Genomic DNA, 27,238 nt, shown 5'->3' on the forward strand with positions numbered 1-27,238 from the left:
ATAAACCCTTTAGCACTAAGACATCCTATCAGTGCCAGTTGTGAGGTTATTACCTTGTATGTCGAACTGAATTTCCAAATTCCAATTAACTGCCCGGTTAGCTCAATCGGTAGAGCGTGTGGCTTTTATGAAGCACACCTCAAGGTTGCGAGTTCGAGCCTCGCATCGGGCGTTTCTTTTTTTTCTTTTCCAATTTTTGTTTTCAAATTAAATTCCAAATTGAAATCTTCCATGATTTGATTTTTCTATTTAACTGTCCACATGAAACTTTCAAGTCTCTTGTATTTGGGACAACTCAGCTAGACAAACAGAACAAAAATAATGTCGAAAGTTCTCCCCTTATTGGCTACATTTCAGTCTACTTTCTGTTATGTCATGATGTCCACGGATTTGATGGGACATGCCCGGAGAAAATAAGCCTGTATTTACTCCAACTTCATTTGTATCCTTCACTGTAATTGTCGAATTGTATCTGAATAATGTTGTTTGTCCCGGCACCGGTATTCTGGTGGTTCTTATTTAACTCGTTTGGTCTTGTTCTCGGTCGGTGGACTGGCCTTGTTACTAGTATAGTTGTTGGACTATGCGTGCGATATATATATACCACACGGCACCACATCCATGGCACACATCCCATGATCCACATTCTCCATTCCCACTGCACCTGACATGGAGGAAATTTGTACTAACACCCCAGGCTTTGAGCGTAGGAACCAAAGCAATAGTGCTATGTGATAGAGTTGCATGTACGAGCCAGCAGAAGCAGCTTGGAAATAGTGGTGGCAAAAAAAGTTGACTTCTATATAGGATCACAATAATAAATGTGCATTAATGGTTATTTAACATGTCAACAGCATCATTGGTCTAGTGGTAGAATTCATCGTTGCCATCGATGAGGCCCGTGTTCGATTCACGGATGATGCAGTGCAATATCTTTTTTTTTTATTTTTTATCCGGTCTCTGCCAACCTAGATAGGTCTGGAAGGGGACTGACTAACTGCAGCCTGTGCAATCATGTCTGTAAGATATGCATGTCCCTTTTTTTGGGGGGGGGGGGGGGGGGGTTTCACTTGCATCTCGTGTTTCTAGCCAATCACCTGAAAACATTTTGATGATCCCAACCTTGGATGTCGATCTTCAAAGTGGCCACAGACTCTTCAATAACATAAGAGAAGATACATCATCACATCGCCAAGACTGTTGTGCCTGACATGATGAGATGGTCACTTGGATGAATCGAAAGATCGGTGCGGGGCGGGAATCGGGACGGTGGGGGATGGTTCCAACAGGTACACAACACCCCTCATCGGCATCTCGACATCTCTCAAATTATTATTTACTGCCCTTCAGCCCCCTCCATCTCCGCACTCGCCTTCGCAACCAACTCTTGCGAATCGCCCCCACCAATTGCCAATCTCGCCGCACCGATTCCCCCCTTCCAGAGCTGCCAGCGCTCCAGATCAAAGCCCCGACGCGGGGGATCGCCCTCGCCCCCAAACACCCGTCCAGCCCGACAGTTCTCCCACAGACGCTTCCCCGCAAAAATGAACCACACACATGCCGTCCGCACGGCCTCCTCAACCGGCTTGTCCTTCTCGAATGCCTCCTCGAACGTATATAGCCCATAAATCGAGAAGTCCATGGCGTGGCCGAGATGGTCCGCCGCCGCGGTCAATTGGGCCATGAATGCGTTGCGGTTCTCCCACTCTTGAATTTCAGCGGGGGAATTCTGCGTTGAGTAGTCTGGACGAAGGTATTAGCTATGAAGGCATACAAGAATACGAAAGGGGAAGAGGGGGGAATGGGGAATGGGTCCACGCACTGAACCCAAACCGATCTCCTAGGTATACACGGAGATAAGGGAGATCGGTCCACAGATTGAGATCGATCGCGGTCGGGGTTTCCCCCGTTGTGGGATCCGTGACGGGTGTTTGTTGCAACTGGGAGACAAACCCCACCAGCTTGGTCTGCTCAGCGGCAGGAGTCAGAGTGGCGAGTTCGACGAGCGACAACATCGTGAACCACGCGTGGTTGCCATCGATTCTTGCCCGGGGTTCTTTTTGCGACTGTTGCTGGTCTTCGCGTGCCTGGAGGAGCCGCTGGACGGCCTCAATGGGAGATGCTTCAGGGCTTTGAAGCAGCTGGATGATAACCTGGAACTCCGGTCTTGCGGTGAGATCGGGGTCAAAGTCGTCCATGATGATGGTGGTGGAAGGGTGGGAGAAGATGGACTGCGGCAGCGGCTTTATACCAGTGCTAGGGTACGGAAGGCCAATGCTGGGGGCCGGCCGGCCCAGCCCGGGGCTTGGCCTTAGCCTGTTTGGCCCCCCACCCGGGCGCCGCTATATAGGATGCGGATATGTGAGCCCTAAACGGGGTCCCTGCCGCCGAGGTCATATTTCGTACTCTCATACAGACACTACATCGTTGCCTGTAAGGCGTCCTGTTTGCCCTGCAGGACGGAGTTATCCGAGAAGACAAATCGGTCTCGAGCAGTTGAAGTCCCGAGTAGTTGGGATTCTACAGCTTCCACCCAGCACCATCACACCCATCCTTGCGTTCAGGTACTATTTCGGTCGAGCGGCTTCGCTTCACACATCTCAAGGCGTCTCATTCAGCCCTGCTGACCAGCCCTGCCTGGTTGAGGTTACACGAACATGAAAAGCAAACGTTCTTCTGGGGGCTACAGCTGCCACCTGAAGTTCAAGATGGGATAGTTACGAAGATTCCAAAACATGCTCCATCCCGGGGGAGAAGTATAAAGCTCCTTGTTTGGACTGCCCATACCCCTCGATTCAAATCGCAACAATGATTTGCTCCCCTCTCAGCACTCATTTGATCACCGAAAGCCGCCAATTCAATCCAATCCCATCTTCCAATCTCCCAGCCCTTCAAAACGCTGCTGTCCACTCTCAACCCTACTATTCTCCTAGCCCTAGCCCTCACGGCAATTGCCTCCCCAGTCGCCAACCCCATCCCCGAGACCAACCTCATCGAGCGCGACCTTATCCCTCGCGCACAGGTCAAACCTGTCGACTGCAACGGGGTCAAATTCACGACCACGGACATCAACAACGCTCTCAAGCAAGCGAAGGTCGTGCAGACCGCCAAGGACGAAAAGAAAGCCGGCTATGGCAAATACCCCGCGTTCTATGGCGATGGGGAGAAGCTCTTTCAGTCCACTAGCAACCTGTATGAGTATCCGTTGGTCGATGGGATTTATTCCGGAAGCGAGTTGCTCTTTTCTTTTCGTTTTGCTTGTCGAGGATATTTCCATTCAATGGGGAATCATGCTCTCTAACCAGATGGAATAGAAACTACCGCCGGTGAGCCGGGTAAATACCGGGTCATCATGAATGAGAAGTACAAGTACATGGGCTCGACTTATCACCCCCCCTGGAACGGGAGATACCGTCAAGCGGTGCAATAATGAGTAAGGATGTAACTGGGGCTATTGGCCAATGAGAGACTGTGGACCAGGGGAGGGGAGATGTGTCAATATTTTTCTAAATAGTGGCTGGGTGGGATTTCAGGGGTGAGGGATAGACTGTATGTATGATCCAGTGGGAGTTGTGTTGGAATCGATAAGTTTGTGGAACTGCTTGTCCTCTACCTCTATCGTCTGTTTATTTATGAGAAACTGGTAGTACGCAACACACAGCTGACCAGTATGGGGACGATTTAACAGATCTAGAAAGTAAATAGGCTAGCCATATGTTTCTTAGCAGCTAGCATCACGATCCATACCTCCCGACCACCTGACCCAATTCAGGTACCGAGGAAACCAGGCTCCGATTAGACTTTAATAGCCCTGCATGTAGCTTAAACACAAAGCTTTCCATAGCAGGTATAAACCACAGAAATTAATTACTAGATATAAACCCCATTAACAGCCCAGCCCTAATTTATCAAGATCATGTAACACGGTAGGATAATGCAGCAACTAATCAAGCATAAATAACCAGGTAAATATAGTCCGAGACGGGTCTCTTAGATATACAGAAGTAAGTCCAGCCACCATCCAGCCCACGATTTAACCCTCTTCACGTCCGTAGTCATGGCCAAGCCACCACACCGCCTTTGTATAGGGCATAAGGCCAGATTCTGCCGGCTTGGTGTTCTGTGTCGTCGTTGCCTAACACCGCGTTCCCTAGTCCCTACTATCCATCAGGCTGTCACCGTCAGACTCACTCAAATAGCCTCACCTCACCTCAACTGTTTGCTACACAGTAACCAATTAGTAGATTTAATCCAATTATGAATGCACCATATATATCGCTTCTTCGATCATACAACGTCCTAAAAGCAATGCAATGGTTATTGCCTTGAATGCCCCATATGGGAAATGAGAAATGAGAAATAATCGAATACGAAATTCCTGGACCTTGCATCATAATGACAACATGTTGAGCTTTATAAGCAATTAAGGCAGTGTGGCCGAGTGGTCTAAGGCGTATGACTCGAATTCCACGAAATCATATATCTTCGGATGCGTGTGTTCAAATCACACCGCTGTCGTTATCTCTTTTTTTTTCTTTTTTTTTTTTTATTTTATCTTATATTTTTTTTATTTTCATTTATTCATTCATTTATTTTTTTTTACTTTTGAACCCGATTCCAGGTACTTATTATCAAATGGTGAGATTGAGCGTGTCTTTCACCTTAAGTTGTTTCTGGTTTCTATCTAGCCTTACGTATGCCGTATGTATATACACGCTAATTAAAAAGGGCTAGTTCGTTTCATTTCATGCCTTATATCAATAAATAACTCAGGTGTAAGTGTGGGTGTTCTTCAAAAAAAAATAATAAAAAAAAACAAATACCATAAAACAACAGAACAACAACAATAATAGACTGCACAACATGACACATACTACCTAAGTAATCCACGTCGTCTTCATCTGCTCTCTCCTATACAACTTACCTCGCCTTCATATCCTATCCGGACTCCGGAGGTGTCTACTGCTCGAGCGGCAGAAATAGATTTGCCTGCTTGATGTACGGCGAGGAGCTTGAGCTAAAAGACAAGCAAGCCTGTCTCTCGTCAACTACCTAGATGTATTATATTATTGCTCAACCAACCATCATGATACTTCTTAGCCTTCAGGTCATAGCACTGGGTAGTAGTACTTACATAAATAAAGTTAGAAAGACTATATATAATAAAGATGCATCATAAGCCTCATGCTCACTTCTTCTTCTTCTTCTTCTTCTTCTTCACTTCACAGTTCACCTTCACCGCCCACCACTCACAGTCTTAGTATAAGTCTACACCACAGCCCCTCCGGCCCCCCCTTCCCAGCCTAATCCAAAACACCAACCCCGCCATTCCCCCACACAGCACCGCCGAAACCAGATACGGCATCCCCAACCAAACACCCCCCAACTGCATGCCCCAGCGAAACGCCCACGCCATCATAGGCCCCGCCAACAGCGAACCCAATGTATCCATCAGCGCGAGGGTACTGTACAGCGCACCCATCATGGTCGGGTCGATCAGCGAGCTGAGCAGACTTCTAGCGAAGGTCGCGAAGCCGGAGCCGGCGGTGTTGATTGTGATTCCTTTTTTTCCCCCCCAACATGGTTAGCCGAGGAGGTACTCAAGAGGATGGAGAATCGGGAGGTGGAAAAATGGAATTTACCAAACATAGTCAACCCCACAATCGGAGCGACGCCCATGATCGCGAACCCGACCGCTATGGCGATGATGCTCGCCCGGGCGAGATAGAGGTCCTTCTGGCGTGGGTCTCCCTTGAAGCGCTTGCGCATGGTGCGGTCCACCCATGGCAGGATGAGCGTGAATTGCAGGAGCTGGGCGGCGGCGCGGAAGGAGAGGAGCCAGCTGGTCTGGATGGTGGGGGTTAGTATGGTTATTCATTGTGTTCGCCTAGGAAGAAAAGAGGGGAGAAAGCAGCAGCAGCAGGAGGAGGAGGAAGGTACCTTAGCAATCGGCCACGAATACCTCGTGGAGATATACTGCAGCAGAAAAGCCATTGAATCTCTAGCAAACGTAGAAATAAGAAACGAGACAACAAGAAGAGCGATGTTCTTCTGAGTGAAGATCACCCGCATGCTGTCCTGCAGGGTGTGGAGTAACCCTGTGATATACCCAGGGTGCTTCGACGGTTCCTCGTTGCTGTTGTTGCTGCTGGTGTCATTGCCAGGACTGCTCGGGATGGCGGTATACCCGCCTCTCTCCCGACCCCGAACAGCATAGGAGTTCGTCTCGGGCATATACCATGACAGGAAAATGGAGATAGCTCCGCAGATGACGTTTAAGAGGATCGGGAGCCAGAGGCTCTGCTTCATCAGGAGAGAGCCGATGGGCGGGGAGATGATTTCGGCGATGACGACGGCGGCGTTGAAGTACATGAAGATCTGGGATCTGGGGGATTCAAGTTATGATTCACGAGACGGGCGAACAAAAGCTGCTAAGGATGGAGAGACGGGAGGTGGGATGAGTGAATGTAGTGTAATGTACCTCTTAATCTCCGGCGTCGAGTCCGTAATAACCATCATACTCACCGAGGCAGCGACATTGGGACCGCCCCCGACAACCAGAAACAGCGACGACAGCCACATCGCTCGGATGGGTAAGCCTAGCCAACCTGTTCCAAAAAAAAACAAGAACAACCAAAAAAACATAGATCAGCCCGCTATCCCATCCTATTCTGCCCGCAGACGAAGAAGAAGGAGAAGAAGAAGAAGAAGAAGAAAAAAAAAAAAAGGACTTACAAACACCCACAATCCAAAGCACCCCCCCCAACTGCCCCACAAAACTCATCGTCATAACCCACCTCCGGCCATACTTATCGGCCAACAGCCCGTACGGCAGCGCAAGCAGCAGGCCCGGGATATTATCGAAGAAGGATTGCCAGCCCACCAGCTGCGCGAGGGCGGACTGGACGGGGGCTTTCTTGCAGAGATCTTCGGGGATACCTATACTTATATCCATACCCGCTGCCACTGCTGCTGCTGCTGCTGCTGCTGCTGAGGAGGGCGTGGGTTGGGAATCGCGGTAGTACTGTTGGCAGATGATTGACTCGAAGAGACGGAGCTGGGGCGCGGCGCTAATGTAGTATCCTATTCCCATGAGGAGGTAGATCGATGTGCAGAGGATGGCGGGGCGCCAGGTTATGGTGGTATCGTCGTCGTTGTCATTGTCATTGCCATTGTTGGTGGGGTCTGGGGGTGGAGGCAGAGGTGGGTTTATGGGGGATTGAGACAGGGGGTCTTCGATTGTGTTGTAGCTAGGCATGCTTTTGAGGGTGGCTTGAATGGGTTTTAGTTTTGGGGAGGGGTCTTCCACCGATATTGGAGCAAAAACACTCGCGCGACTAGAAAGGTGTCTGTTGAGACACCCGGATAAGTGTGAAAATGCTAGGTCTGACAGCCGGAGACGGGGTGATCAGCATGAGGGAGAGGTTGGGACCGGGGCATATACCACGATAAGCAGATGAAATAACACTAGATCGATAACTAGTAGACATAATTAGTCCTAGAGTCTACACGCTATTACCCATCCATCATCATGGCGCCTTCTCTTCCCCGGCGGAGTCCGAGTCGAGGGGCCGGCTCGCGCTACCGGATATGACATCTCGCATCCATTATCTGAGTAAGAAAACATAGTTATCCGATGGCAATTTCTAGGGCATAGCCTGGGGGTATGTGGAGAATGATGATTTTCTATGGAAAGAAACTTACCGTGAAGGAGACTACAAGGGAAGAGTGAATTAGAATACTCCGTATATAGTACAGAAAGGTTAAATATCTAGAACAATCATGTTGAATACATTCCGGAGAGCAGAGTGCCATTCCATTTATCATACATACATACATACATATATCAATCAATCATATCATCAATCAAATCAGCCAGCCAGACAAATAATGTCATCGTGTTGAACTTCAGCAAACAGGCTTGAATCCATCACATCGCCATCACCCCAGGAAAAAAAAAAAGTCCAAATATAGCGTATAACTAGCTGTTTTTCAAGTATCGTGTCTGTCGTTTCGGTTCATCATCGTTCACTCATAAGATGCATGCATGCATGCATGCATCCTCAACATTGTATGCATCAGCATCAGCATCAGTATCAGCACAGCTCAGCCAGCCCAAGGTAATCAACCCATGTTAGTCAACTTCCTAAACCAACCCGGCATCCTACCCACCGGCGGCGCATCATACCGATCGTCATATGCCCTCATCCCCCGAGCCCGTTCGTAATCCGCACTCCCCGAACTCCTCTCCGAGCGTCTCGCCTCACGCTTCCGGGCCCTCAAGTCATCGATTTCCTCATCATTCAAACCAGGATATCTAGCCCGTAGTCTGGCCCTGCGCCTCATCCCACGCCTCGTCTCCTCATCCGAAGAAATCGAGTGCGTGTTCATCGGATCCCCGCGCCCCGGCGGGACATCCAGCACGGTAGCGACCAGCGGTGGGGGCTCCGGGGGTTCGCTAGCCTGCGAGTTGACCCAGGATGAAGTTTTATCCTTGTCCTTGCGGCCGCCGGACATCATGGGCGGGGGCGGGTACGGGTCTGGGGCGCGGGATTTGCGGCGTTTAGGGCGCGCGCCGTCGTCGGCGGAGCGGTCGGGACGGGGATGGGGACGGTATGCGTCGCGGCGATCGAAGCCATCGTGGCCGCCTAGGTAGAATTCCCGTGCGGTTCTGTCGTCGATGGGGCTGGGGTTGGGGTTGGGGTGACGGGAGGATCGTCGCTTGGGCCGTGGCTCGTAGGCGGGGGCGTCTTGCATCTCTGCCTCCCGCCGGCGTCTGCGTTCGCGTCGTTCCGCAGCCCGCGCTTCGGCGTCGGCGTGGGCTTGGGCTTCGGCCTCTTGCGCCCGAGCCTGTTGCTCTTCTCTGGCACGGCGCTCTTCACGAGCGGCCCTGCGTGCTCGTCGTTCTTCTCTCCGTCTGTCTTCGCGTTCTTCTTCCTCGCGGAGCTGTCGTTCCTGCATCTCGCGCTCTTGCATCTCGCGCTCCCGCGCCCTTTCTCGCTCTCGCCGCCGCGCACGTCTCTCCTCGGCTTCGCGCCATTCGCTGTCGCGGTGATCAGACGGTGCCTGGCGGGAGGATCGTCGAGACCGACGGGCCGCTCTCCTCGCATCCACCTCGTCGATATCCGTCTCGGGAAAGCCGCCGACTGGACCGCCTTCGTAGGCAAAGGCCTCGTCATCGACGTCCGCTCTTTCCGGGCGTCTTCTCCTCTCCTCGCGTCGTGGGCGTCGGGAGTAGTCCCGCTCTGGCTCCGTCATGTATCTGGCGTCGTCGTCACGCTGGGACCGCGACTTTCGACGCTCCGGGGGGTCCGGACGGGTGGACTTGCGCAACGAGCCAATGAAACCCATCAGGCCGGTGGACTCGGGTTTCTTTGGGGCCGTGCTCGAGCGTCTCAGGCGGCGTTCCCTTGGTGCTTCCACAAAGGCAAGATCGTCGGGGCCCGAGAAGACTTCCGGGCCTTGGTGAGGGTGTTCTGCGTCGAGCATGACAGCGTCGTCTTCATGTCTGGACCGCGACTGGGGTGTGTTAGGGTGAAAGCAGACATGTCCAGATTGGAGCTTACCTGTCTTCTTGACCGTCTGTCTGAATATCTCGATCCTCTGGAGTTGGCCTTTGGAGCATCAATATCATCCCGGTCAACCATGACCATGTCCTCGTCGTCGATTGCATACGGATCGCGAATGCCTGTCAAGCGTTAGTCGGGACCAAAATATCTTGCGGATGATCAGGTAGATAAACATACGCGATTGTCTCCGAGATCCATGCGGTCTTTCTCTCCTAGAGGTGCCATTGACACCCATCATCCTAGCCGCCTTATCTGGCACGTCGCGTCTGCTTTCCGGCGGAGGAGTCGGGAAGCCCGCATCTTCCATATCCACGGATGGACGTCTCGACACCGATCGCGATGCATGTGCCCCAGGTCTCCGACTAGACTTAGTCCTGGTAGGCGGAGGCGCCCCCAAGATAAAGTTCGAGAAGGCCAACCCCTTGCTCTGACGGGCTTCTCGACGCCGCTCCTTGTCAGATGACGATTTCTCGCCCTCGTTCTCAGGCTCCTTGGGCCGCGACTGCCTGGTCGACTTGGATCGGATGATCTGTGGTGGCGACTGCTCCCGACGATGTCGTTGTTCCCGCTGGGATGGTTTCTTGGGCGGCGTGGCGCTCAAGAAGCCCCACGCGGTAGAGCCTGGCGCGCGTTCAAGCCGAACGCGCTCCTTCTTCACCGGCTTAGGCTTGGGCTCGGGTTCGGGCTCAGGCTCAGCAACTTCCGGTGGAGGCGTTGGAGGGCCTACTTCTACTTCGGGTTCAGCTGGCTCAGCTGCGTTCGCCATTTCGGCATCGGCAGGGATCTGCTCCACAGGTGGCAGTGTCCGCTCTAGACTAGAGACCTTCTTGCTCTTCTTCTTCTTTTCGGGCTTGGGAATGGGAGGCGCTTCATCGAGCTCCGGTAGAAATTCCTGCTCTTGCTCGACCGGCGGTTCGGGAATGGGTTCGGGAACAGGCTCGGGTTCAGCAGGGGCGGGAATAGGTTCAGGTTCAGGTTCAGGTTCAGGCTCCGGCTCCGGCTCCGGCTCGACAACCTTCTTCTTCTTTTTCTTCTTCTCAGTCTTTGAGATCGGCGCTGGTGCAGGCTCAGGTGCCGGGGGTGCAGGCTCAGGCTCCGGCTCAGCCACTGGTGGTTCTGGCTCAGGTACCGGCTCCGGCTCTGGTTCCGGTTCCGCGACGGGCTCAGGGACTGGCTCAGGGATCGGCTCGGGCTCGGGCTCAAGTACGATAGCTTTCGCCTTCTTTTTCTCCTTCTTCTTGGATTTCTTTGACAAGAGCACCGGCTCGGGCTCGGGCTCAGGCTGCTTAGGTTCGGGTACTGGCTCCGGCTCCGGCTCCGGCTCCGGCTCCGGTTCTGGTTCGAAAGCAGGTGGCTCTGGAGCAGGTGGCGGAATATCGTCAAAGTCGTCGTCGAATGCGTCCGGGAAACTCCCGGGAAGCAAGTCCCGAGAGGGGGTTTTGTATGGAGCTGGCTCAGGTTCAAAAAGCTCGACGGGCTCGGGCTGAGGGGGTTCTTCTGGGGGCGGGGGTGGAGGTGGGGGTGGGGTCTCCTTGGCCTTAGCTTTCTCGGCCATCTCTTTCAGTTTGTCCCTCCTAGTCTGCTCCAGCACTTTGATTCGCTCTGCGACGGACAGTTTGGCGGATGACTTGGTCTTGGAGGTGCCAGCAGAAGCCTTCGCTGGCGGCGCGGCTGGTGCGGGTGGTTCTTCGACAACTGGCGCGATGGGCGGTTCGGGCGCCTCGGGCATCTTCAGATCATCGTCAACGTCAATCAGGAAGTCTTCCACGGAGAACTGGCTGGCTCGTATAGGCTCAGGCTCAGGCTCCGGTGCTTCATCGATGATTTTGGGCTTCTCGACAGACTTCTTCTTCGTTGTCTTGGGTTTGCCCATGGCCGCTACACCCAGGCTGGCCCAAAATCCCATGGCAGGCTTGGCTTCCTCTTCGCCATAACCCTTCTTCGCTCCCTTCGAAGGTGTGTCATAGTCATCATAGAGAGGTTCCTCTGGTACATGCTCTGTAGGTACAAAGTCATCGTGCTCAGGAGTGAATCCAAAGGAGGGAGGGGTAGGCGCGGGCGGAGGAGGTTCGAGAGCGATCTTGCTCTTCTTTTTCTTCTTGTCCTTCGACGTGTTCCAGATGCCCCAGCTGTTTTCCTCGTAAGTCTTTTCCGGGACTACTTCAGGGATGGGTTCAGGGATAGGCTCAGGAATCGGTTCAGGTTCGGCTTCTGGGACTGGCTCAGGCTCAGGCTCCGGCTCCAGTTCAGGTTCAGGTTCAGGTTCAGCAACAGGCTCCGGCTCCGGTTCAGGTTCAGCAACAGGCTCAGGTTCCGGCTCCGGTTCTGGAGTAGGCTCTGGCTCTTGGACAGGCTCCGGTTCAGGTTCAGGTTCTGGCGTGGGCTCTGGCTCCTTGGGTGGCCAGTCGAAATCTTTACCAGGGACCGGGAGTCCTTTCTTTACCAGCTGCTTTTCTCGCTTCTTCCTATCCTTGGACGAGAGGGTAAGCCAGTTATTATAAAGCGGGTTGTCCGGTAACTGAGGAGGCTCAGGCTCCGGTTCAGGCTCCTTCACTGGTTCCGGCTCAGGCTTAGGTTCCGGTTCTGGTTCAGGCTCAATGACTGGCTCAGGTTCCGGCTCTACAGCAGGCTCCGGCTCCGGCTCAGGTTCAGGCAGGGGTTCCGGCTCTGGCTCCGGTTCAATCAACTTGCCCTTCTTCTTTTTCTTATCCTTTTTGGTGGAGACACCCCAGGGCGCCCAGTCGTCCTCCTCTTTCTTCTCCGCAACGGGCTCAGGCGCAGGCTCAGGAGCAGGCTCAGGCTCTGCTGGTGGTTCTGGTTCTGGAGCAGGCGGCTCTTCGATGACTGGCTCCTCGAGGATCGCGTTCTTCTTGGCCTTCTTGTCCTTCTTCTTCGAGCTGGAGGTCCAAGCAGACCAGTCGTCTTCCGCTGGCGCTGGCTCGACTGCTGCAGGGGGCTCAGGTGCAGGAGGCTCCTCCGGAGGGGGTTCTTCAACCACAATACCCTTCTTCTTTTTCTTGTCTTTATTGGTGACCCCACCCCAGGCCCCCCAGTCATCGTCATCGGCCACCTCGACTGGCTTCTCCGGCTCCGGTTCAGGCTCAGCCGCCCAGGTATCATCAACTTTCGGCTCTTCAACGACCGGCTCAGGAGCCGGCTCCTCGACAGGCTTAACCTGCCCCTTCTTTGCCTTTCGCTTCTCTTTCTTAGAAAGACCTTGTGCCCAGGAACTTTCGATGACAGGTGCAGGTTCAGGGACGGGTTTAGGTTCGGGCTCGGGCTCGGGCTCAGGCTCAGGCTCAGGCTCCGGTTCGGGTTCGGGTTCCTGAACTGGCTCTGGCTCAGGCTCAGGTTCTTGTGGAGGTTCCTCTTCGAGTGCCTTCTTCTTTTTCTTCTTGTCCTTCTTAGTAGCCGTAGAAAACCCGGCCCAGAGATCTTCTTCCGCCTTGTTCTCTTCGGCAACAGGTTCAGGAGCAGGCGGGTCTATACTGCCAAACCCGAATCCAACCGAAGCGTTGTTATCCGTGGCGAAAGACCAAGGGTTGTTGTCCTCCTTGGGTTTGCTATCCTTCCCGACAGAGTCGAGGCCCCATTTGTCGTTCGAGCCCCAGCCACCCTTGCCGCCGCCCCATCCGAAGTTGAAGCTATTGTTGTCGGCTGCCGGAGGAGGGAAGCTCAGGTCGAGTTGCGGTGCGCCATCATTTAGACTAACTTCCTGGAAAGCGTTCGAAGGAGGATCGGCTGGGACGGGGTCGGCGGCCTGCTCATGGGTTAGAAGCAAACGATCGCTAGAGGTCGATTCAACATACCTTGCCCTTCTTTTTCTTCTTCTTGGTGGTAGTCGTAAATCCGCCCCACGCGTCATCACCGTTTCCATCTGCATCGTCAGCCCAGCTGAGACTGTTGGCAGCGGCAGCGGCGGCAGCGGCGGCGGCGGCGTCTTCAGCGGCCTTTTTCTCTTCCTCCTCTTTGGCCAGCCTCTCCTCCTCTTCCTTCGCGAGTCTTTCCTCCTCTTCCTTCGCGAGTCTTTCCTCCTCTTCCTTCGCGAGTCTCTCCTCCTCTTCCTTCGCCGCTTTCTCCTCCTCCTCCTTTCTCAGGCGCTCTTCCTCCTCTTCCTGCTTCTTCTTTTTCTTGTTCTTCTTTGTCGAAGTCGAGTTCCATGCGTTCCAATCGTCGTCCTCGCCATCTCCATCACCTCCATCGCCCCTTTCGCCTCCGTCGCCTCCATCACCGCCCCCGCCATTGTCATTACCGCCATCACCTCCGTCGTTTCCGGCACCATCGCCATTCTGATCATCGCCGGGGCCGCCCCCTTCCGGCTTATCACCCCCGCTGTCCTCCGGCGGCGTACTCTGCCGCTGTGGCTGCGTAGCGGGCTTTTTCTTCTTCTTTCCTCCCTTGTGCTCACGGACCCCGGAGGTCGACCCCAGATCGATCCACCGAGACGCGGGCCCAGGCTTTGATTCCTCCGTGGTCCGTGCAGGCGCGGAGTCCTGAACTAGGTCCTTTCGCTGAGCTAACGGCGCAAGTGTGGAGTAGTCCGGAGGTAGATCACATATCGCATCATCGTAGGACGGCGGGGGCTGGTCATAGACCGGAGGTTCGAGGGTCTGAAAGTCAGCCTCAAGGGCTCGGACGGTTTTATAGCATGCCCTCAACAGGCAACTCTCCGTGTCCTACTCAACAAGTTGCAGTTAGCATCGAGAAGACCGATTTACGCCATAGTAATCGTAATATATTCAGAGCAAACGCACCTTCCCTGCCCCGACTGTTCTAGTATTCTGCATATAGCCGCAGCTGGTCGCGCGGGAACCCAGGCTCCCCAATACCACGCCGGTCTGTAGCCAACCATGTTTCTCGTCCCACCCCTCATTGCGACAACCGCTCAGACTTCCAATCCGGGAATCGACATGCCCCGAGGGCGGAGGTCCGAGGTTGTCATGATGGGCGATGAGCAGAACATCCATACTGGAAACAGCCGACAGTTGTAAGACGGCGCGCGGCTCCTCCAGGCCAGGCGCATGGATCTCCAGGACTGAGTATCAGCCCCAATTGAGGTAGTACACCGATGGCGCGAGGGATTTCCGAGACAGATCCGTATGGAACAGTGGATAAGGCAACGAAGAAAACACCGAGGGGTATAAAAGATAGGCGAAAAGCACACGAGAGCGCCGCTCCGAAAACAGACCCGAAGCACCCAGGGAAAAAGTAGTGAGAGGAGGTACTCCGTAGCACCACGCGAAAACGTCACACCAGATAATTGATCGATCGATTGGCTTGACCGATATTTTGCGACACCGGCCGGAAAGGAAGGGCGTGGGAGGAATGTGGGCGGACGTGAGGAGAAGACCTGCGATGACGGAAAGGTTCAACAGGGCGAAGCAGGGATAGGAGGAGAGGCCATGGAGGTCATGACCACAGGGCGGTGGCAGAGGAGAAGGGGAGGGAGCGCAATGCTGCTGGTGCTGCTGGTATGGCGTTGAAGATCCCCCGGGGGAGAGATGGGATTGGACGGGTCGGGATGCGATGGATAGACTGGAATGCGAACTAAGGTAGGGAAGTCAGACCGCGGTCGCTGGAGGGCTGGCTGGACGGATAGGAGGGGAAGGGAGGGGAGGGGGGATTCAGGGAGGTCGAAAAAGGGCCAAAGAAGAAAAAAAGGGAAAAACTTTGCAGTCTCACATTTCTGGCACCCTGTGATCCGATTGATCAACGGGTGGTTTGGATGGTCGGAGGGAGGGAGTGGATTCGTAGGGGAATGCGGTGGCTGGGGAGGTGGAGAGCCAACGAGGCGTCGGGGATCGCTATGTCCGCACGTAAGTAAGTATGTATGTATGTAGGCAGCGTTGCACGCGCCGCTGGCTGCAGAGAAAAGAGGGATTGGGTGGCTCCGATCGGAGGGCAAAAAAAATCCAAGTACATAAGAAGTAGATATGTACAGAAGCGACAAAGCAATGGGAGAGAAAAGCAGGCGATTCAGAGGGAGTCACGCAGGCACGAGCCAGTCAGTCATACACTGACTCCGGGGCGGTGGGCGGCGGGTCCTATCGATAGCCAGAGCGCCCCTCCTTGATGACTTACAGTGCTGTAAGTGTCGGTGGACAAGTGGAGGGGTGCAGCCATGTAGTGACATCCGTTCGTATGACCGGACGCTGGACAGGCTTATATGTCTCCCCTGCTAGTATTAATGCTATTAATCCAGGGTACTTACTTACCTACTCACTCGCTCACTTTCAACCCTGAACCTCAACCTCAACCTCGAATCCCTTCACCTCGGATCGAATATGCAGAAACCTCCCCATCCGTCCACGGGGATCAGGAGGACGCCCCAAACGGGCGCAGCGGTGATTTGTTGTCACGATCCAAGTGGGGACATCAACAGTCGAACCCCCGACGGCCTGAGCTAAAAGAACACCGGTTCCTTGGTTCGCCCCGCGGGAACAGCAGTAAACAATCATCATCCAATCCATGGCTACATTATTCTGCTCCAGATACGGAGTACCGACAGAGTATGCAGAGAACAATATGACCAGTAAAGAACTCACTCGATCTCATGCGATCAAAACACCAAACACCGCACATGCCTCGCGATCTACACAGTACATCCATTCTACTGTACTCTGTACATACTACATACCATGCATACCTCGAGAAAGCCAAAGCCAAAGCCAAAGCCAAAGCCAAAGCCACACAAAGCGCCGCTCACTCTGCAGCTACACAATCATCCGGCAAACCCGCCCACGCATCAGGCCGCCAGCAGCGCGAGAAATTTCGGGTGAGAGGAAAATGAAGGATGGAGTGGAGTGGAGTGGAGGGCGAGGACGAAGTGAGTGCTGGCCATTTCTTCACCGCATCGAAGGCAAAGGCCTTCTCCCCTCCCCGCGCCGGCCTATGAGCGTTGCGTTCCTTCCAGGAATGGAGTCCCAACCACTAGCGATCTGTCTGTCTATCTAGCTAATAGTTAATACATGTTATTATTATTAATCTATGTTTAGTCGGGGCTTCTTTTGAGTCTTTGACACCGGACGATGTCTCTATTTCTTACCTACATAGATAGATACTAACTACACTGAGGTTTGAGCTCTGGATCTATATCCGTATTAGCTCAATGCAACAATACGGAGTTGGTTGTCATCCACAAACCTCCGTCCGGCATTGACAGTTGTCTTTATCCACTCCATCTATTGCATTGTCTTGGATTTCCGACGTCCGTTCCGCAATTGCTGCATCGCATGCGCGCGTGCATTCCGGACCCTGAGGAGAGAGGGGTGTCCCCGCCTACGCTCTCTACCTAAGTACAACCTACCTAATAGGTACTATACATAGGTACATACAAACTTATGTACTAAATACCCGATTTTTATGTACCACAGAAATAATGCACGACAGGCAAATTCCACAGCCACCGGCGGCTGAAACGATTTCAATCTGCACTGGATAGGACAGGACAGGATGTTAATATTAATGTTAATTATACTCTGTAGGAAGTACGACCCGACCTAGTACTACTAAGTATGTTTATGTCTGCATCTGGCCTGATTCGGATTCTTGTGGGCTTGGGCTTTCAGATCCCTCATTACTCAACGCTCGTTACTCATTTAAGATGACACGGCTGATAGGACCGGTCTTGCCCTGGACTATGGTCTGTCTATCTACTTTAGTATACATCTTATTCAGATAGATGGGTAGGGTGAGTATCGACAGCGTCTCTAGTCTATAGGTACATGTAAGTCAGTTGCTCCAGGTGCCACAGCGGGTGGTATTGCCTGTAGCACTAACACTAGCAAGATACTGTGGGTTGATGACAATGACTCACTCACCCACTCCAGGATGGATGGATGGATCTTCCTGCCCAACATCCAGATATGCGCCTGTGTGCCTGCATCCGCCGGATATCCTGCATCAACTACTCCCACTGTCACCACCACTACCCCTCCCTACAGTACAACCAGGATGTGATCTAATACTCCGACATGTTTGACAGGGGTACAGCCCTCACCGGTCCTCGCGTTCAAGATGGCGCCGGTCTAGATCGAATGATCCCCGACAGCGCATGAGGATGCAGGGCGGCCAGATCGCTCTCAAACCATGTTCAGAAAAAAAATATCTCAATTGCGTCTGGATTCTTGGGTGGTCGAGAAGATCGTTTGGATACGTCACCATGGTGATACGATGAGGCTTTTTACCTTTTACCGAGCCGCAGATCCCGCTGGTCTGTGACAGCCAATTGCTGTAAATTGCATGGTTATTGATACTTGATAGAGTACACGTCCTCCACCAGAGGCCAGAATCGCAAATGGAGGGTACACGGAACAAGAGACAGGAAAGACAGCCAGCCCAAGATCGAGTGCACAGTAAAGAACCCATTGCTCCGACCACGCGCCCCAGCGTCATCTTGAAACACCATTAGCCGCCCAGTAACAGAACAAATCCAGACTCCCGCGTTTCCTGACAGCCATGCTACATGTGCTCATTTCGATTCAGGGACAGGAATGCCGTAAGCCGCCAGGTATTCCCGCTTGTAGCGCTCGGCGTCCTCTGCAGCTCGGACAACGTATGGCTGTTCGTTAAATTAGTGTCTGTGGTTTCAAATATAACAGCATCTTCTGGGGGAGAGGAGCTGAAAGTACCTCTTTCTGTGCTTTCGTCATGTTGTTCCACTCCGCTCCAACGTGTTTACTACGTTCGGGAACGGGTAAATCATGGAGATCACTTGAGCTCAGACGTTCCTCTGCGTAAAGAATGTAGGAGGCCTTTGGGCGTTTGACCAAGCGATCATCCTGGATGTAACGAGGCTTCTTGTTCCTGAGCCGGGCCAGTTGCTTTCGAGCCAGGTTGGCCTGCTTGATCTCGATGGGGGTGTATGACTCGACCCATTTCCGATATACCCCCGGATAGGCTTCCTTACTCGCTTCCCAGGTGGACGTGTATTTCTTTTAGAAAAGGATTAGTCGCAATATTCAATTTAGGCCAACAAAGATAGAACGAACCTCCTTCTCTTCGGCACTAATTGTCTTAGCAGCTTCAGTGGCCAGGCGGAATATCTCCGTCTGCGGCAGGTCCGCGTCCGAGTGTGCCGCCTTGATTTCCTTCATTTTGTCTATGATAGCAAGCATGTAGGCGGTAAGGGGTCTCTTCGGCTCCTCAGATACAAGGGTCGCTATCTTGGTCTTCGCGACTAGGTCCCTTTCCTTGGCTCTGTCTTTGCGTTCCTTCTCTTGAACTGTCATCTTGGGCTTGCGTTCTTTTGAGGGGGCGTCGGTATCCTTGGGAGCCTTGGGAGTCTTGGAAGTCTTCTGAGCCTTCGTGGCCTTGGGAGACTTGGGAGACTTGGTAGCATCGGTAGCCTTGGTGGCCTTGGTGGGCTTGGAAGCTGCAGTGGCATAGGTGTTGGACGGGCCTCGAGACAGCGCGACGGAAACCGGTGCGGGCCGAGCATTGAAGCTCGAGAGGCGACCGAGAGTAATTAGGGACAGAGGCCGAACATGGCTCTGGACGATAGCCTGGCGGACGGGGCGAGAGAAAGCTTGGTTGAGCTGGTGCTGGAGGACACCCCCTCCGCACCGAGCGAGGTTCAAAGGCATCACTGGAGCAATGACGGACAGTTGTGGTGGATGCGGAGCGACGCGCAGATGAGATGGAGGAGATATTAGCAGTAGACTTCTAGCTGGGGATGTGCACTGCTAGTGAGTGACGGTGACGAAACCGGGGGTTGGCGTCGCGTCGACCCTCCTCGTTTGGGAGATGCCGAATCGGGGAATGGAGCTATCACGTGATGCGGGCCGCTATCGGGTGGCATCACGTGAGGGATACGGGACTGCGGTCGCCGCCTGAGGCGAGCCACCATCCAATCCATCCTTCTCTCGGGCAGTCAACTCAGCCGGCGACCGACCGGGCGACAGACACTATCACTCCTCAGCACCCACAGCAACATCCACAGCAGCAGCAGCAGCAGCATCTGCCTGCAGACCACAGTTTCTGACTTTTTATGGAAGGGTAAAACTCACTTTAGTATCCTGTCCACGTGCTCGAGCTTTCTTGGGTCTCAGTAACACTGCAACAATGGCTCGCCACGGGGATACTCGCTCACCATCACCTGTAGGCAGCACGTATTCCTCGTCCAGACGGACTCGCAGAGACGATGATCGCTACGAGAGGAGCCGACGAGACGATGGCAGGAGTTACCGCAGATCCCGCAGCCCGGAGGTATGCCCGATGCCTTGGAGTCCTTTCCGCTTCCATTGCGCTGACCTTTCTCACCCCATTCAGAGGCGATATCGTGAACGCGAACGAGACCGGGACCGGGATGCCTACCGCAGACGTGACCGCTCGCTAGACAGGCGCGACGAAGACACATATCGGCCAGGTCGGAGAGAACGCTCTCGCGATCGGCGACGGTCCCGAGACCGCGATAACTACCGTCGAAGAAGCCGCGAAAGGGACTACCGGAGCAGGCGAGATGATTCCCGCGACAGAGCTCGGAGGCGGACAGATGATTCTGCTGACTTGAAGCACAAGTCTAGACGGGACGATAGCCGGGATCGGGCTAGAGACTCGGCTTCCAGATCTCGAGAGGTGAGCTTGTGCCGGGTTCTGTTTTTCAGTGTCGGAGCTCTCTTAACATGTCACAGACATCGAAACCGTCAACCCCAGCAGCAACCTCGGCTCCGACCGAAGACGAAAAGAGAGCGGAAAGACTGGCCAAATTGGAGGCTTGGAAGCAGAAACAGTCCGCCGAGAAGGAACGCAAACAGCGCGAAGCCGCGGCGGCGGGCGGGGCGAGAAGTATCTTGGAAGAAATCGATCGGAAGTCTGGTTTGTCACCGGCTGTCAGTTCTCCCCAGTCTCCTGCAACACCTGGCGTTGATGCTACCCCCGGTACCTATGCCGGGAAGTTTGATCCGAAGGCGATTGCAAAGAGTGCTTCCTCAACTCCTGCGACGCCAGCAGCGCCGGCGGTGCTGGGAAATGACGTTGCCGTCCCGCCGTCTGTCAAATCATCCGCGGCCGTTTCTACTCAGGTGAAACCGAAGCCTGCTACTACTGCAAGCACCTCCTCGGGTATGTCATCCTACTTCAAATGCTATGCTCCAAAGTTCAAAAGACTAACTGCGTGTAGGTTCCCTGAAGGCGAAAGGCAATGTAGGTCGATTTGGCCTGGGTACCAAACAGGCCGCAGAGACGGAGAAGTCGACTGCCACGAAAACATTGGGTTTCGGGGAGGAGGAATCGACCCGAAGGAAGCTGGAAAAATTACCTACCCCTCCACTCGACGATTCAAAAGACGTAAATGGATCGACGGAGGCGCCTGCCGAAGAAGACGAAGAAGAAGAAGAAGACGTTGACATGCAAGATGGGGACAACGAGGAAGAGAATGCCGCCGCAGCACGTGCGGCTGCCGAGAGGCGAGAAGAGCGCTTGCAGAGTGAGGCTCTCAAGACCCAGTCCAATGGCGACACCGAAGTCAACGATGCCCCAGATCAAGAATCCGAAAAAATGGAGGTTGACGTTCCAGAGGAGGAGGAAATCGACCCGCTGGACGCGTTCATGTCTGGATTGGCTGAGGCTGCACCCCCGAGGAAGGCCGTCGGCGCTAAATTCTCCCGCGCAAAAGCACAGCAGCCCGAGGCCATGTTCGGTGACGAGCACGAAGTCGATATGACGGCTGTGGGCGATGGTGACGCGGATGATTTCCTCGCCATTGCCAATAAAGCCAAGAAGAAGAAGGATATCCCATCTGTTGACCATAAGAAGATGGAGTATGAGCCCTTCCGGCGGAAGTTCTACACGGAACCTTCTGATCTGGCGCAAATGTCCGAGGAGGAGGCTGCCAGTTTGCGCCTGGAACTTGACGGCATTAAAGTGCGTGGTGTTGACGTTCCCAAGCCAGTGCAGAAATGGTCCCAATGTGGGCTGGGTGTGCAGACCTTGGATGTCGTCGACAGATTGGGCTATGAGAAGACCACTTCAATTCAAGCCCAAGCGATCCCCGCGATCATGTCTGGCCGTGATGTGATCGGCGTGGCCAAGACGGGATCTGGTAAGACAATTGCCTTTCTGATTCCCATGTTCCGCCACATCAGGGACCAGCGTCCGCTGGACAACATGGAAGGCCCGGTCGGTCTCATCATGACACCGACTCGTGAATTGGCGACGCAGATTCACAAGGACTGCAAACCATTCCTTAAAGCTTTGAACCTCCGGGCTGTTTGCGCTTATGGCGGAGCCCCGATCAAGGACCAGATCGCGGATCTGAAGCGCGGTGCAGAGATCATTGTGTGCACGCCAGGACGAATGATCGACCTTCTGGCCGCAAATGCCGGCAGAGTCACCAACCTGCGCAGGGTCACCTACGTTGTGCTTGACGAGGCTGACCGCATGTTCGACATGGGTTTCGAGCCTCAGGTCATGAAGATCATGGCCAACATCCGGCCCGACCGGCAGACGGTGCTGTTCTCGGCTACCTTCCCTCGGAACATGGAAGCGCTGGCCCGCAAGACGCTGACGAAGCCGATCGAGATCGTGGTGGGCGGCAAGAGTGTCGTTGCGCCGGAGATCACGCAGATTGTCGAAGTGCGCAACGACGACCAGAAGTTTGTACGGCTGCTGGAGATTCTGGGCAACATGTACTCCAACGACGAGAACGAAGATGCGCGCGCACTGATCTTCGTTGAGCGTCAAGAAGCTGCGGATAACCTCCTTCGAGAGCTGATGCGCAAAGGCTACCCGTGCATGTCGATCCATGGAGGCAAGGATCAGATCGATCGTGATTCCACCATTGAGGATTTCAAGGCCGGTATCTTTCCGGTTCTGATCGCCACTTCCGTTGCCGCCCGTGGCCTGGACGTCAAGCAGCTGAAGCTTGTCGTGAACTACGATGCACCCAACCATCTCGAGGACTACGTCCATCGTGCTGGCCGGACGGGGCGTGCCGGTAACACCGGTACGGCGGTGACGTTCGTGACTGAGGACCAGGAACGGTACTCAGTTGATATCGCCAAGGCATTGAAGCAAAGTGGGCAGCAGGTGCCCGAGCCCGTGCAGAAGATGGTCGACTCGTTCTTAGAGAAGGTGAAGGCAGGCAAGGAGAAGGCCAGTGCGTCAGGGTTTGGCGGCAAGGGTCTGGAGCGGTTGGACCAGGAACGCGATGCGGCTCGAATGCGCGAACGGCGGACCTACAAGACCGGAGACGACGGCGAGGAGGAGGAGGAGAAGGAGGAAAAGAACGAGCAGGCAGAAGAGCGGTTCAACAAGGTCATCTCGGCGGTGCAATCAACAGCATCGACATCAATGCCCGGCGTCCCGAAGGGCATTGACCTTGACGGCAAGATCACCGTACATCGGACGGAGAAGGATCCGAACAGCGCATCGAAGAATCCCCTGGACAAGGTGGGCTCGGCGGTGGCCGACATCCATGCGCGCCTGAGCCGAGCGGGTGTGATGAGATCCGGCGTGCCCATCGACAACCGCGGGCCCGATGCGGGAGCGTTCCACGCCACGCTGGAGATCAACGACTTTCCCCGTAAGTGTGATCCGTCTACCTTTCTTTCAAGTACTAACGACCGCTACAGAAAAAGCACGATGGGCGGTCACCAACCGCACCAACGTGGCCAAGATCCTGGAAGCGACGGGCACGTCGATCACGACCAAGGGCAGCTTCTACGGTACGGGCAAGGAGCCTGGGCCGGGCGAGAACCCCAAGTTGTATATTTTGGTGGAGGGCGAGACGGAGCTGTCGGTGACGAACGCGATGCGCGAGCTGATGCGCCTACTGAAGGAGGGCACCATTGCCGCGGCCGACAGCGACGCCAGGGCCCCCGTGGGAGGACGGTACAACGTGGTCTAGACTACCTATATTCTGTACGATATCGGCATCATATCTCCACCCTAACCTGCATGGCAGCGCCTGTAAAGATAGTGCTAGGGTATTAAGGCCGCTGATAATGAAGTGCACAAAAAGTAAAAGGATATAACCGCCAAACTCCATCCCTGCCATGGGCGGGCCCATGTTGAGCCCAGCCACCCACCACCATATTGGCCCCTCAAACCAACCAAAGATAGGCCAGGTAGATAGCATCTGTAGCATCTGTAGATAGAATCACTGCCACGCCCTCGCCTGCGCGGCGCCATCCGCATCCCTAGCGGCAATCTCATCCCGACTCGCCTCGTTCAACGTCTGCGTCTGCGTCTGCGCCTTCTGCGCCGCTAACTTGCTCCCTAGTTTGCCCTTGGTTGCCGTCGATGCTAATTCTGCGCGTTTCTACTCCGTACACATAGCATTGTTAGTCTCGTATCAGCAGATTGGATTAGACGGCAATGCTAACCCCCCCTCCCCCCTCTAAACAATATACAGCCCACCTAGAAGAAGAAAAAAACAAAAAGAGAGAAAGGGAGGAAAACGTCAGGATGGGGTGAAAAACGAACCTGCGCCGCCAACGCCGCATTCATCCGCGGATCTACCTTCCCACCACCACCAACATCACCATCCGTACTTGTTGTATCCCTGTCCGCCACCGTCCTCCCCGCCGTCCCAGAGCCAAGTCCCGAATTCAATTTCGTATTCGATGGGAGAGGCGCGCGCGGGGCGGACGACTGCGCTGGGGGCGGGCGAGGAGCGTTGGAGTTGGGGTTGGGGTTGGGGCCGGAGCCCAGGACGCGGCCGGGGGTGGAGAAGGCGTCGGATTCGGGGGGGTTTTTGGATTTGGAGCAGAGGTTTCCCATTTTGATCTTGGTTGGGGGTGAAGGGAGGTTGTATAGGGATTTTGGTTGGTTGGGGGGGAAGTAGGTAGGTAGGTAGGTAGGTAGGTAGGTAGGTAGGTAGGTAGGCTCAGTTGGTTCGGTTGGTTCGGTCGGTTCGGTCAGTTCGTCAGGGAGGGAGGATGGATGGTTCGTGCGGGGTTGGAGTTGGAGGGTTGGAGTAATTCTGTGCGTGGAGTCGAGTTGATTTGAGCTGAGGGGGAGTTGGAGCTGAGCTAAATGATTGGTGTGGTGTGTGGTATTGTGCCTTGTGGTGGGATGGTAAGATGGTTGAATAGTAGTGTCTGTCGCGGAGTTGGGAGTTGGAGTTGAAGTTGGAGAGTAGCTAGTAACTAGCTGGTCGACTTATCTAAGTAGGCAGCGATGGCGTAGTTAGTTAACGGAGTGAGGGCGGGAGGGAGGGGCCAGCAGTCATTGACCCCGGAGTCCTTCCCGACTGGCCGGCACGTGGGCGGCCACGCTATCTATAAATATACAACTGTACTGTATATTTATAGATAGTTTGGATTGACAATTTTTAGACTGAAGGTTATAGGTATCCCAGGAGGATTTACTGAGTTGTCTTCTGAGTTGGCTGTTTTGGCGGCATGGTTCGCGGGCAGTTGTGTGACATCATACTTTCTTTCAGGATAAATGTAAGTAGTATGTGAGATATACAACTACCAAAATCAAAAGTGTCAATGGGACAGAGGGATACGCAAGATGTATAGGATGATTACGAGCAGAATGGCGCATCTGTAGATCAAAAACAAGAACAAAAACAAAAACAATACAGTTAATCAATCCCTCTCATTACCTACCTACCAAACCAACCTGCACATCCTCCTACCCAGCCACCACCTACCTATATCCCTAGTAGATACCATCTAATATACACCCCCCCCACATTTCCCCTCTTTTTACTCCATCAAATAAAATCAATCAATCACTCTCCTTCGCCCTCTCCTCCAACCCCTCCACGGCGGCCACCAACTCCCTCACCCGTCTACCGACCCTCTTCCGCACCTCCTCGCGCACCGCCTCCTCCACCTCCGCCGGATTCATCCCCGTATCAACACTCACATCGGCCTGCGTCTTTCCCTGGGCCTGTTGCATCTGCGCCAGGAACGTCCCATCGCGTGTGTACACCGTGTACGCGGCGACCAGCTCATCGAGGGCGTCGCGCGCCGATTCACGGTCTGAGGCCGCGTAGATGGTTGATGAGTCGGTGCTTTCGGTCGCGATTTCGAATTCGTCCTTTGCGATTTCGTAGCTGTGTTTGATTAGTGGGGTTCAGTATTGGGGTTGGGAATTGGGAATTGGGAATTGGGAATTGGGAATTGATTGGGGGGTATCATAGGAGAGGGGCGTACAGTTCCTGGAGTTCTTCGACGATAAGGTCGCCGGGGGATTTCCCGGTGCTGGCACCGGTACTGTAGGGTCTGTGGGTTGAGATGGTAGTTTGGGGGGAGGAGGGGAGTGTTGTTCGGAGGATGGAGGCGGAGGCGGAGAGTCTGGGTCGGATGTGGGCTAAAGAGCGGATTGGGATGAGAGTGGGAGATGGCCGTGAAGCAAGGGCACGGGAGAATTGCAATCCTCGGCGGAGGGGAGCACGGAGCGACATTTTGATGGAATTGATGATGGATGTTGTCGGTTGCAGGAGGGATGGAGATGACGTCGGAGGTGATCGGTTGGGGATGCTGCTGACTAAGGTGTATAACTATATAGTTAGTTATGCTATGCGTAGTGGATAAGCCATTCATGTTCAGTAGAGTGTTATTGTTGGCTACTTGATTGTCTACGCAGTGTATCAGTGGAATTTAGCTGATCTGCTTGCTTGTTTTATTTTCTTCGAATTCTAAAATTTTTACATATCTTCAGCACGATTGCTTGGATTCCGAGGCTATGCAAGCAACCCTAAGAGCCACCCACAGCAGCAACCTGTCTTATACAATGTCTAAGTTATTTTCAGACATCAATCAATAAGCTCAAACTATAAGGCAAAGGATGACATGTATCAAGAAACTTCTCAACCACAAAATCCCATGATTCCACCGACCGAGGTCGACATACACCTCCGCCGAGCAATAAAATCAACATGCTTTCCAGTGATGATATAGCCCGCTCGAGAACTAGAGTTAACACGAAGCAATGAATCATGCCTGCTTGAATCAGCTACTCAGGAGAATTCAAACCCTGGTGCTCAGAGAAATGCAACCCAAGGTCCATAAACGCGAAGCTTTGAAGTACTACTATCTTGACGAGAAATTCCATACTAACAATATCCTACCCTGTACGGTACACTGCTTCTTCAGAGCTTCTTGACGCTTGACAATAATCGCATATCCTCTACGCAAAAACTCTTGAGTGAGTTTGTACGACTGCGGAAAGTTTCCCAGAACCCTTCGACGACGAAGAGGCTGTATTCGAAATCAGTACGTCTCGCCTTCGTATAAACGAGCTCCCGAGCGAGCTCTAGAATAAGTCAAGGATGCTGTTACGAGTTTATAATTGCCTGCGGCGAAGTGATCTACCCCCCGCAGATGGCAGTTTGTATGTGTGGGTTCAGCCTACTACTAAGGACGTTAGTCCCTCTCCAAGGATGGTGATCATTATACCACACAGAGTGCTTCCACATCTCGAAGCGAAAATGTCTCTCGGACGAGCTCGGACAAGTGAAGAGCGATCAGACAAGGGCGTTTCCTTCAGGTCGGGGACTGGATCTGGCAACGCATCGTTGACCCCGCCATCGCTGTCCACGACCTTGACGGATTGAGAAGGCACCCGTCTGCGTCGTGCCTGAGGCGCCTTGTTCCCGTTTCCTATAAACCCCCCCCCCCCCCTCTCTCCTCGCGCGCCCCATCTCCCGGATTTCTCGTCGCTCTCGTCGCTCTCTTCCCACCATCGACGTCTTGCGCCATCATCGTCTATGT

General features: G+C 53.8%; 9 protein-coding genes and 3 non-coding genes across 12 annotated transcripts; 6 read left to right on the forward strand and 6 right to left on the reverse strand.

The window, feature by feature from the left end:
• The first annotated feature begins 91 nt into the window (after window positions 1-91).
• On the forward strand, window positions 92-172 carry BO70DRAFT_t174. Its single transcript has one exon. It is a non-coding gene; the product is annotated as a tRNA-Lys (tRNA).
• Window positions 173-853: 681 nt separating this feature from the next.
• Window positions 854-924, forward strand: BO70DRAFT_t175. The gene has a single exon. It is a non-coding gene; the product is annotated as a tRNA-Gly (tRNA).
• Window positions 925-989: 65 nt separating this feature from the next.
• Window positions 990-2,198, reverse strand: BO70DRAFT_379865 (DUF3632 domain-containing protein; the record flags this gene model as incomplete). The annotated part of the gene is made up of 3 exons (XM_025545379.1): window positions 990-1,004; window positions 1,075-1,743; window positions 1,823-2,198. The coding sequence occupies 2 exons, from the start codon at window positions 2,196-2,198 to the stop codon at window positions 1,337-1,339; spliced, it is 783 nt and encodes a 260-aa protein (XP_025399170.1). The 3' UTR covers window positions 990-1,004; window positions 1,075-1,336.
• Window positions 2,199-2,657: 459 nt separating this feature from the next.
• BO70DRAFT_396694 (uncharacterized protein) lies at window positions 2,658-3,430 on the forward strand (the record flags this gene model as incomplete). The annotated part of the gene is made up of 3 exons (XM_025546637.1): window positions 2,658-2,670; window positions 2,850-3,251; window positions 3,315-3,430. 3 exons carry the CDS (start codon window positions 2,658-2,660, stop codon window positions 3,428-3,430), a joined length of 531 nt encoding a protein of 176 aa, XP_025399171.1.
• A 997-nt stretch (window positions 3,431-4,427) lies between these two features.
• Window positions 4,428-4,518, forward strand: BO70DRAFT_t176. The gene has a single exon. It is a non-coding gene; the product is annotated as a tRNA-Ser (tRNA).
• A 732-nt stretch (window positions 4,519-5,250) lies between these two features.
• Window positions 5,251-7,120, reverse strand: BO70DRAFT_315341 (MFS general substrate transporter). Its single transcript, XM_025540303.1, has 5 exons — window positions 6,736-7,120; window positions 6,482-6,608; window positions 5,941-6,385; window positions 5,643-5,847; window positions 5,251-5,562 (listed from the first exon to the last, which is right to left on the reverse strand). Exons 1-5 carry the CDS (start codon window positions 7,091-7,093, stop codon window positions 5,258-5,260), a joined length of 1,440 nt encoding a protein of 479 aa, XP_025399172.1. The 5' UTR covers window positions 7,094-7,120; the 3' UTR covers window positions 5,251-5,257.
• Window positions 7,121-8,024: 904 nt separating this feature from the next.
• BO70DRAFT_41926 (uncharacterized protein) lies at window positions 8,025-14,736 on the reverse strand. Its single transcript, XM_025547470.1, has 5 exons — window positions 14,324-14,736; window positions 13,379-14,245; window positions 9,747-13,329; window positions 9,567-9,688; window positions 8,025-9,519 (listed from the first exon to the last, which is right to left on the reverse strand). Exons 1-5 carry the CDS (start codon window positions 14,534-14,536, stop codon window positions 8,125-8,127), a joined length of 6,180 nt encoding a protein of 2,059 aa, XP_025399173.1. The 5' UTR covers window positions 14,537-14,736; the 3' UTR covers window positions 8,025-8,124.
• A 3,024-nt stretch (window positions 14,737-17,760) lies between these two features.
• On the reverse strand, window positions 17,761-19,274 carry BO70DRAFT_362343 (uncharacterized protein). Its single transcript, XM_025543269.1, has 3 exons — window positions 18,560-19,274; window positions 18,200-18,502; window positions 17,761-18,129 (listed from the first exon to the last, which is right to left on the reverse strand). The coding sequence occupies exons 1-3, from the start codon at window positions 19,151-19,153 to the stop codon at window positions 18,040-18,042; spliced, it is 987 nt and encodes a 328-aa protein (XP_025399174.1). The 5' UTR covers window positions 19,154-19,274; the 3' UTR covers window positions 17,761-18,039.
• Window positions 19,250-19,583, forward strand: BO70DRAFT_41974 (uncharacterized protein). Its single transcript, XM_025547496.1, has one exon. It carries the CDS (start codon window positions 19,345-19,347, stop codon window positions 19,549-19,551), a length of 207 nt encoding a protein of 68 aa, XP_025399175.1. The 5' UTR covers window positions 19,250-19,344; the 3' UTR covers window positions 19,552-19,583.
• BO70DRAFT_362344 (DEAD/DEAH box RNA helicase) lies at window positions 19,462-23,542 on the forward strand. Its single transcript, XM_025543270.1, has 5 exons — window positions 19,462-19,775; window positions 19,839-20,144; window positions 20,201-20,630; window positions 20,689-23,091; window positions 23,141-23,542. The coding sequence occupies exons 1-5, from the start codon at window positions 19,632-19,634 to the stop codon at window positions 23,413-23,415; spliced, it is 3,558 nt and encodes a 1,185-aa protein (XP_025399176.1). The 5' UTR covers window positions 19,462-19,631; the 3' UTR covers window positions 23,416-23,542.
• BO70DRAFT_362345 (uncharacterized protein) lies at window positions 23,343-24,686 on the reverse strand. The gene is made up of 2 exons (XM_025543271.1): window positions 23,994-24,686; window positions 23,343-23,829 (listed from the first exon to the last, which is right to left on the reverse strand). The coding sequence occupies exons 1-2, from the start codon at window positions 24,288-24,290 to the stop codon at window positions 23,668-23,670; spliced, it is 459 nt and encodes a 152-aa protein (XP_025399177.1). The 5' UTR covers window positions 24,291-24,686; the 3' UTR covers window positions 23,343-23,667.
• A 426-nt stretch (window positions 24,687-25,112) lies between these two features.
• On the reverse strand, window positions 25,113-25,952 carry BO70DRAFT_362346 (uncharacterized protein; the record flags this gene model as incomplete). Its single annotated transcript, XM_025543272.1, has 2 exons — window positions 25,681-25,952; window positions 25,113-25,580 (listed from the first exon to the last, which is right to left on the reverse strand). Coding segments are annotated over exons 1-2 (578 nt in total), but the record flags the coding sequence as incomplete, so codon positions are not given.
• Window positions 25,953-27,238: the final 1,286 nt, after the last annotated feature.

The sequence above is a fragment of the Aspergillus heteromorphus genome, assembly GCF_003184545.1.
Source record: "Aspergillus heteromorphus CBS 117.55 chromosome Unknown BO70scaffold_13, whole genome shotgun sequence".
Taxonomy (NCBI): domain Eukaryota; kingdom Fungi; phylum Ascomycota; class Eurotiomycetes; order Eurotiales; family Aspergillaceae; genus Aspergillus; species Aspergillus heteromorphus.

What these genes read in the sequence shown, in the direction of transcription:
- BO70DRAFT_362344 (XM_025543270.1), top strand. Translation starts at nt 19,632, where the DNA reads ATGGCTCGCCACGGGGATACTCGCTCACCATCACCTGTAGGCAGCACG. An exon ending in GCAGATCCCGCAGCCCGGAG is followed by an intron (nt 19,776 to 19,838) that starts GTATGCCCGATG and finishes CACCCCATTCAG; the next exon opens with AGGCGATATCGTGAACGCGA. An exon ending in CGGCTTCCAGATCTCGAGAG is followed by an intron (nt 20,145 to 20,200) that starts GTGAGCTTGTGC and finishes AACATGTCACAG; the next exon opens with ACATCGAAACCGTCAACCCC.
- BO70DRAFT_362343 (XM_025543269.1), bottom strand. Translation starts at nt 19,153, where the DNA reads ATGCCTTTGAACCTCGCTCGGTGCGGAGGGGGTGTCCTCCAGCACCAG. An exon ending in TTAGTGCCGAAGAGAAGGAG is followed by an intron (nt 18,503 to 18,559) that starts GTTCGTTCTATC and finishes CTTTTCTAAAAG; the next exon opens with AAATACACGTCCACCTGGGA. An exon ending in TGACGAAAGCACAGAAAGAG is followed by an intron (nt 18,130 to 18,199) that starts GTACTTTCAGCT and finishes TTTAACGAACAG; the next exon opens with CCATACGTTGTCCGAGCTGC.
- BO70DRAFT_41974 (XM_025547496.1), top strand. Translation starts at nt 19,345, where the DNA reads ATGCGGGCCGCTATCGGGTGGCATCACGTGAGGGATACGGGACTGCGG.
- BO70DRAFT_362345 (XM_025543271.1), bottom strand. Translation starts at nt 24,290, where the DNA reads ATGGGAAACCTCTGCTCCAAATCCAAAAACCCCCCCGAATCCGACGCC. An exon ending in ATGCGGCGTTGGCGGCGCAG is followed by an intron (nt 23,830 to 23,993) that starts GTTCGTTTTTCA and finishes TGTACGGAGTAG; the next exon opens with AAACGCGCAGAATTAGCATC.
- BO70DRAFT_315341 (XM_025540303.1), bottom strand. Translation starts at nt 7,093, where the DNA reads ATGGGAATAGGATACTACATTAGCGCCGCGCCCCAGCTCCGTCTCTTC. An exon ending in GCTTTGGATTGTGGGTGTTT is followed by an intron (nt 6,609 to 6,735) that starts GTAAGTCCTTTT and finishes TTTTTGGAACAG; the next exon opens with GTTGGCTAGGCTTACCCATC. An exon ending in TGTGGGGTTGACTATGTTTG is followed by an intron (nt 5,563 to 5,642) that starts GTAAATTCCATT and finishes GGGGAAAAAAAG; the next exon opens with GAATCACAATCAACACCGCC.
- BO70DRAFT_41926 (XM_025547470.1), bottom strand. Translation starts at nt 14,536, where the DNA reads ATGGATGTTCTGCTCATCGCCCATCATGACAACCTCGGACCTCCGCCC. An exon ending in TGGATCTCGGAGACAATCGC is followed by an intron (nt 9,689 to 9,746) that starts GTATGTTTATCT and finishes AACGCTTGACAG; the next exon opens with GCATTCGCGATCCGTATGCA. An exon ending in ACAGACGGTCAAGAAGACAG is followed by an intron (nt 9,520 to 9,566) that starts GTAAGCTCCAAT and finishes AACACACCCCAG; the next exon opens with TCGCGGTCCAGACATGAAGA.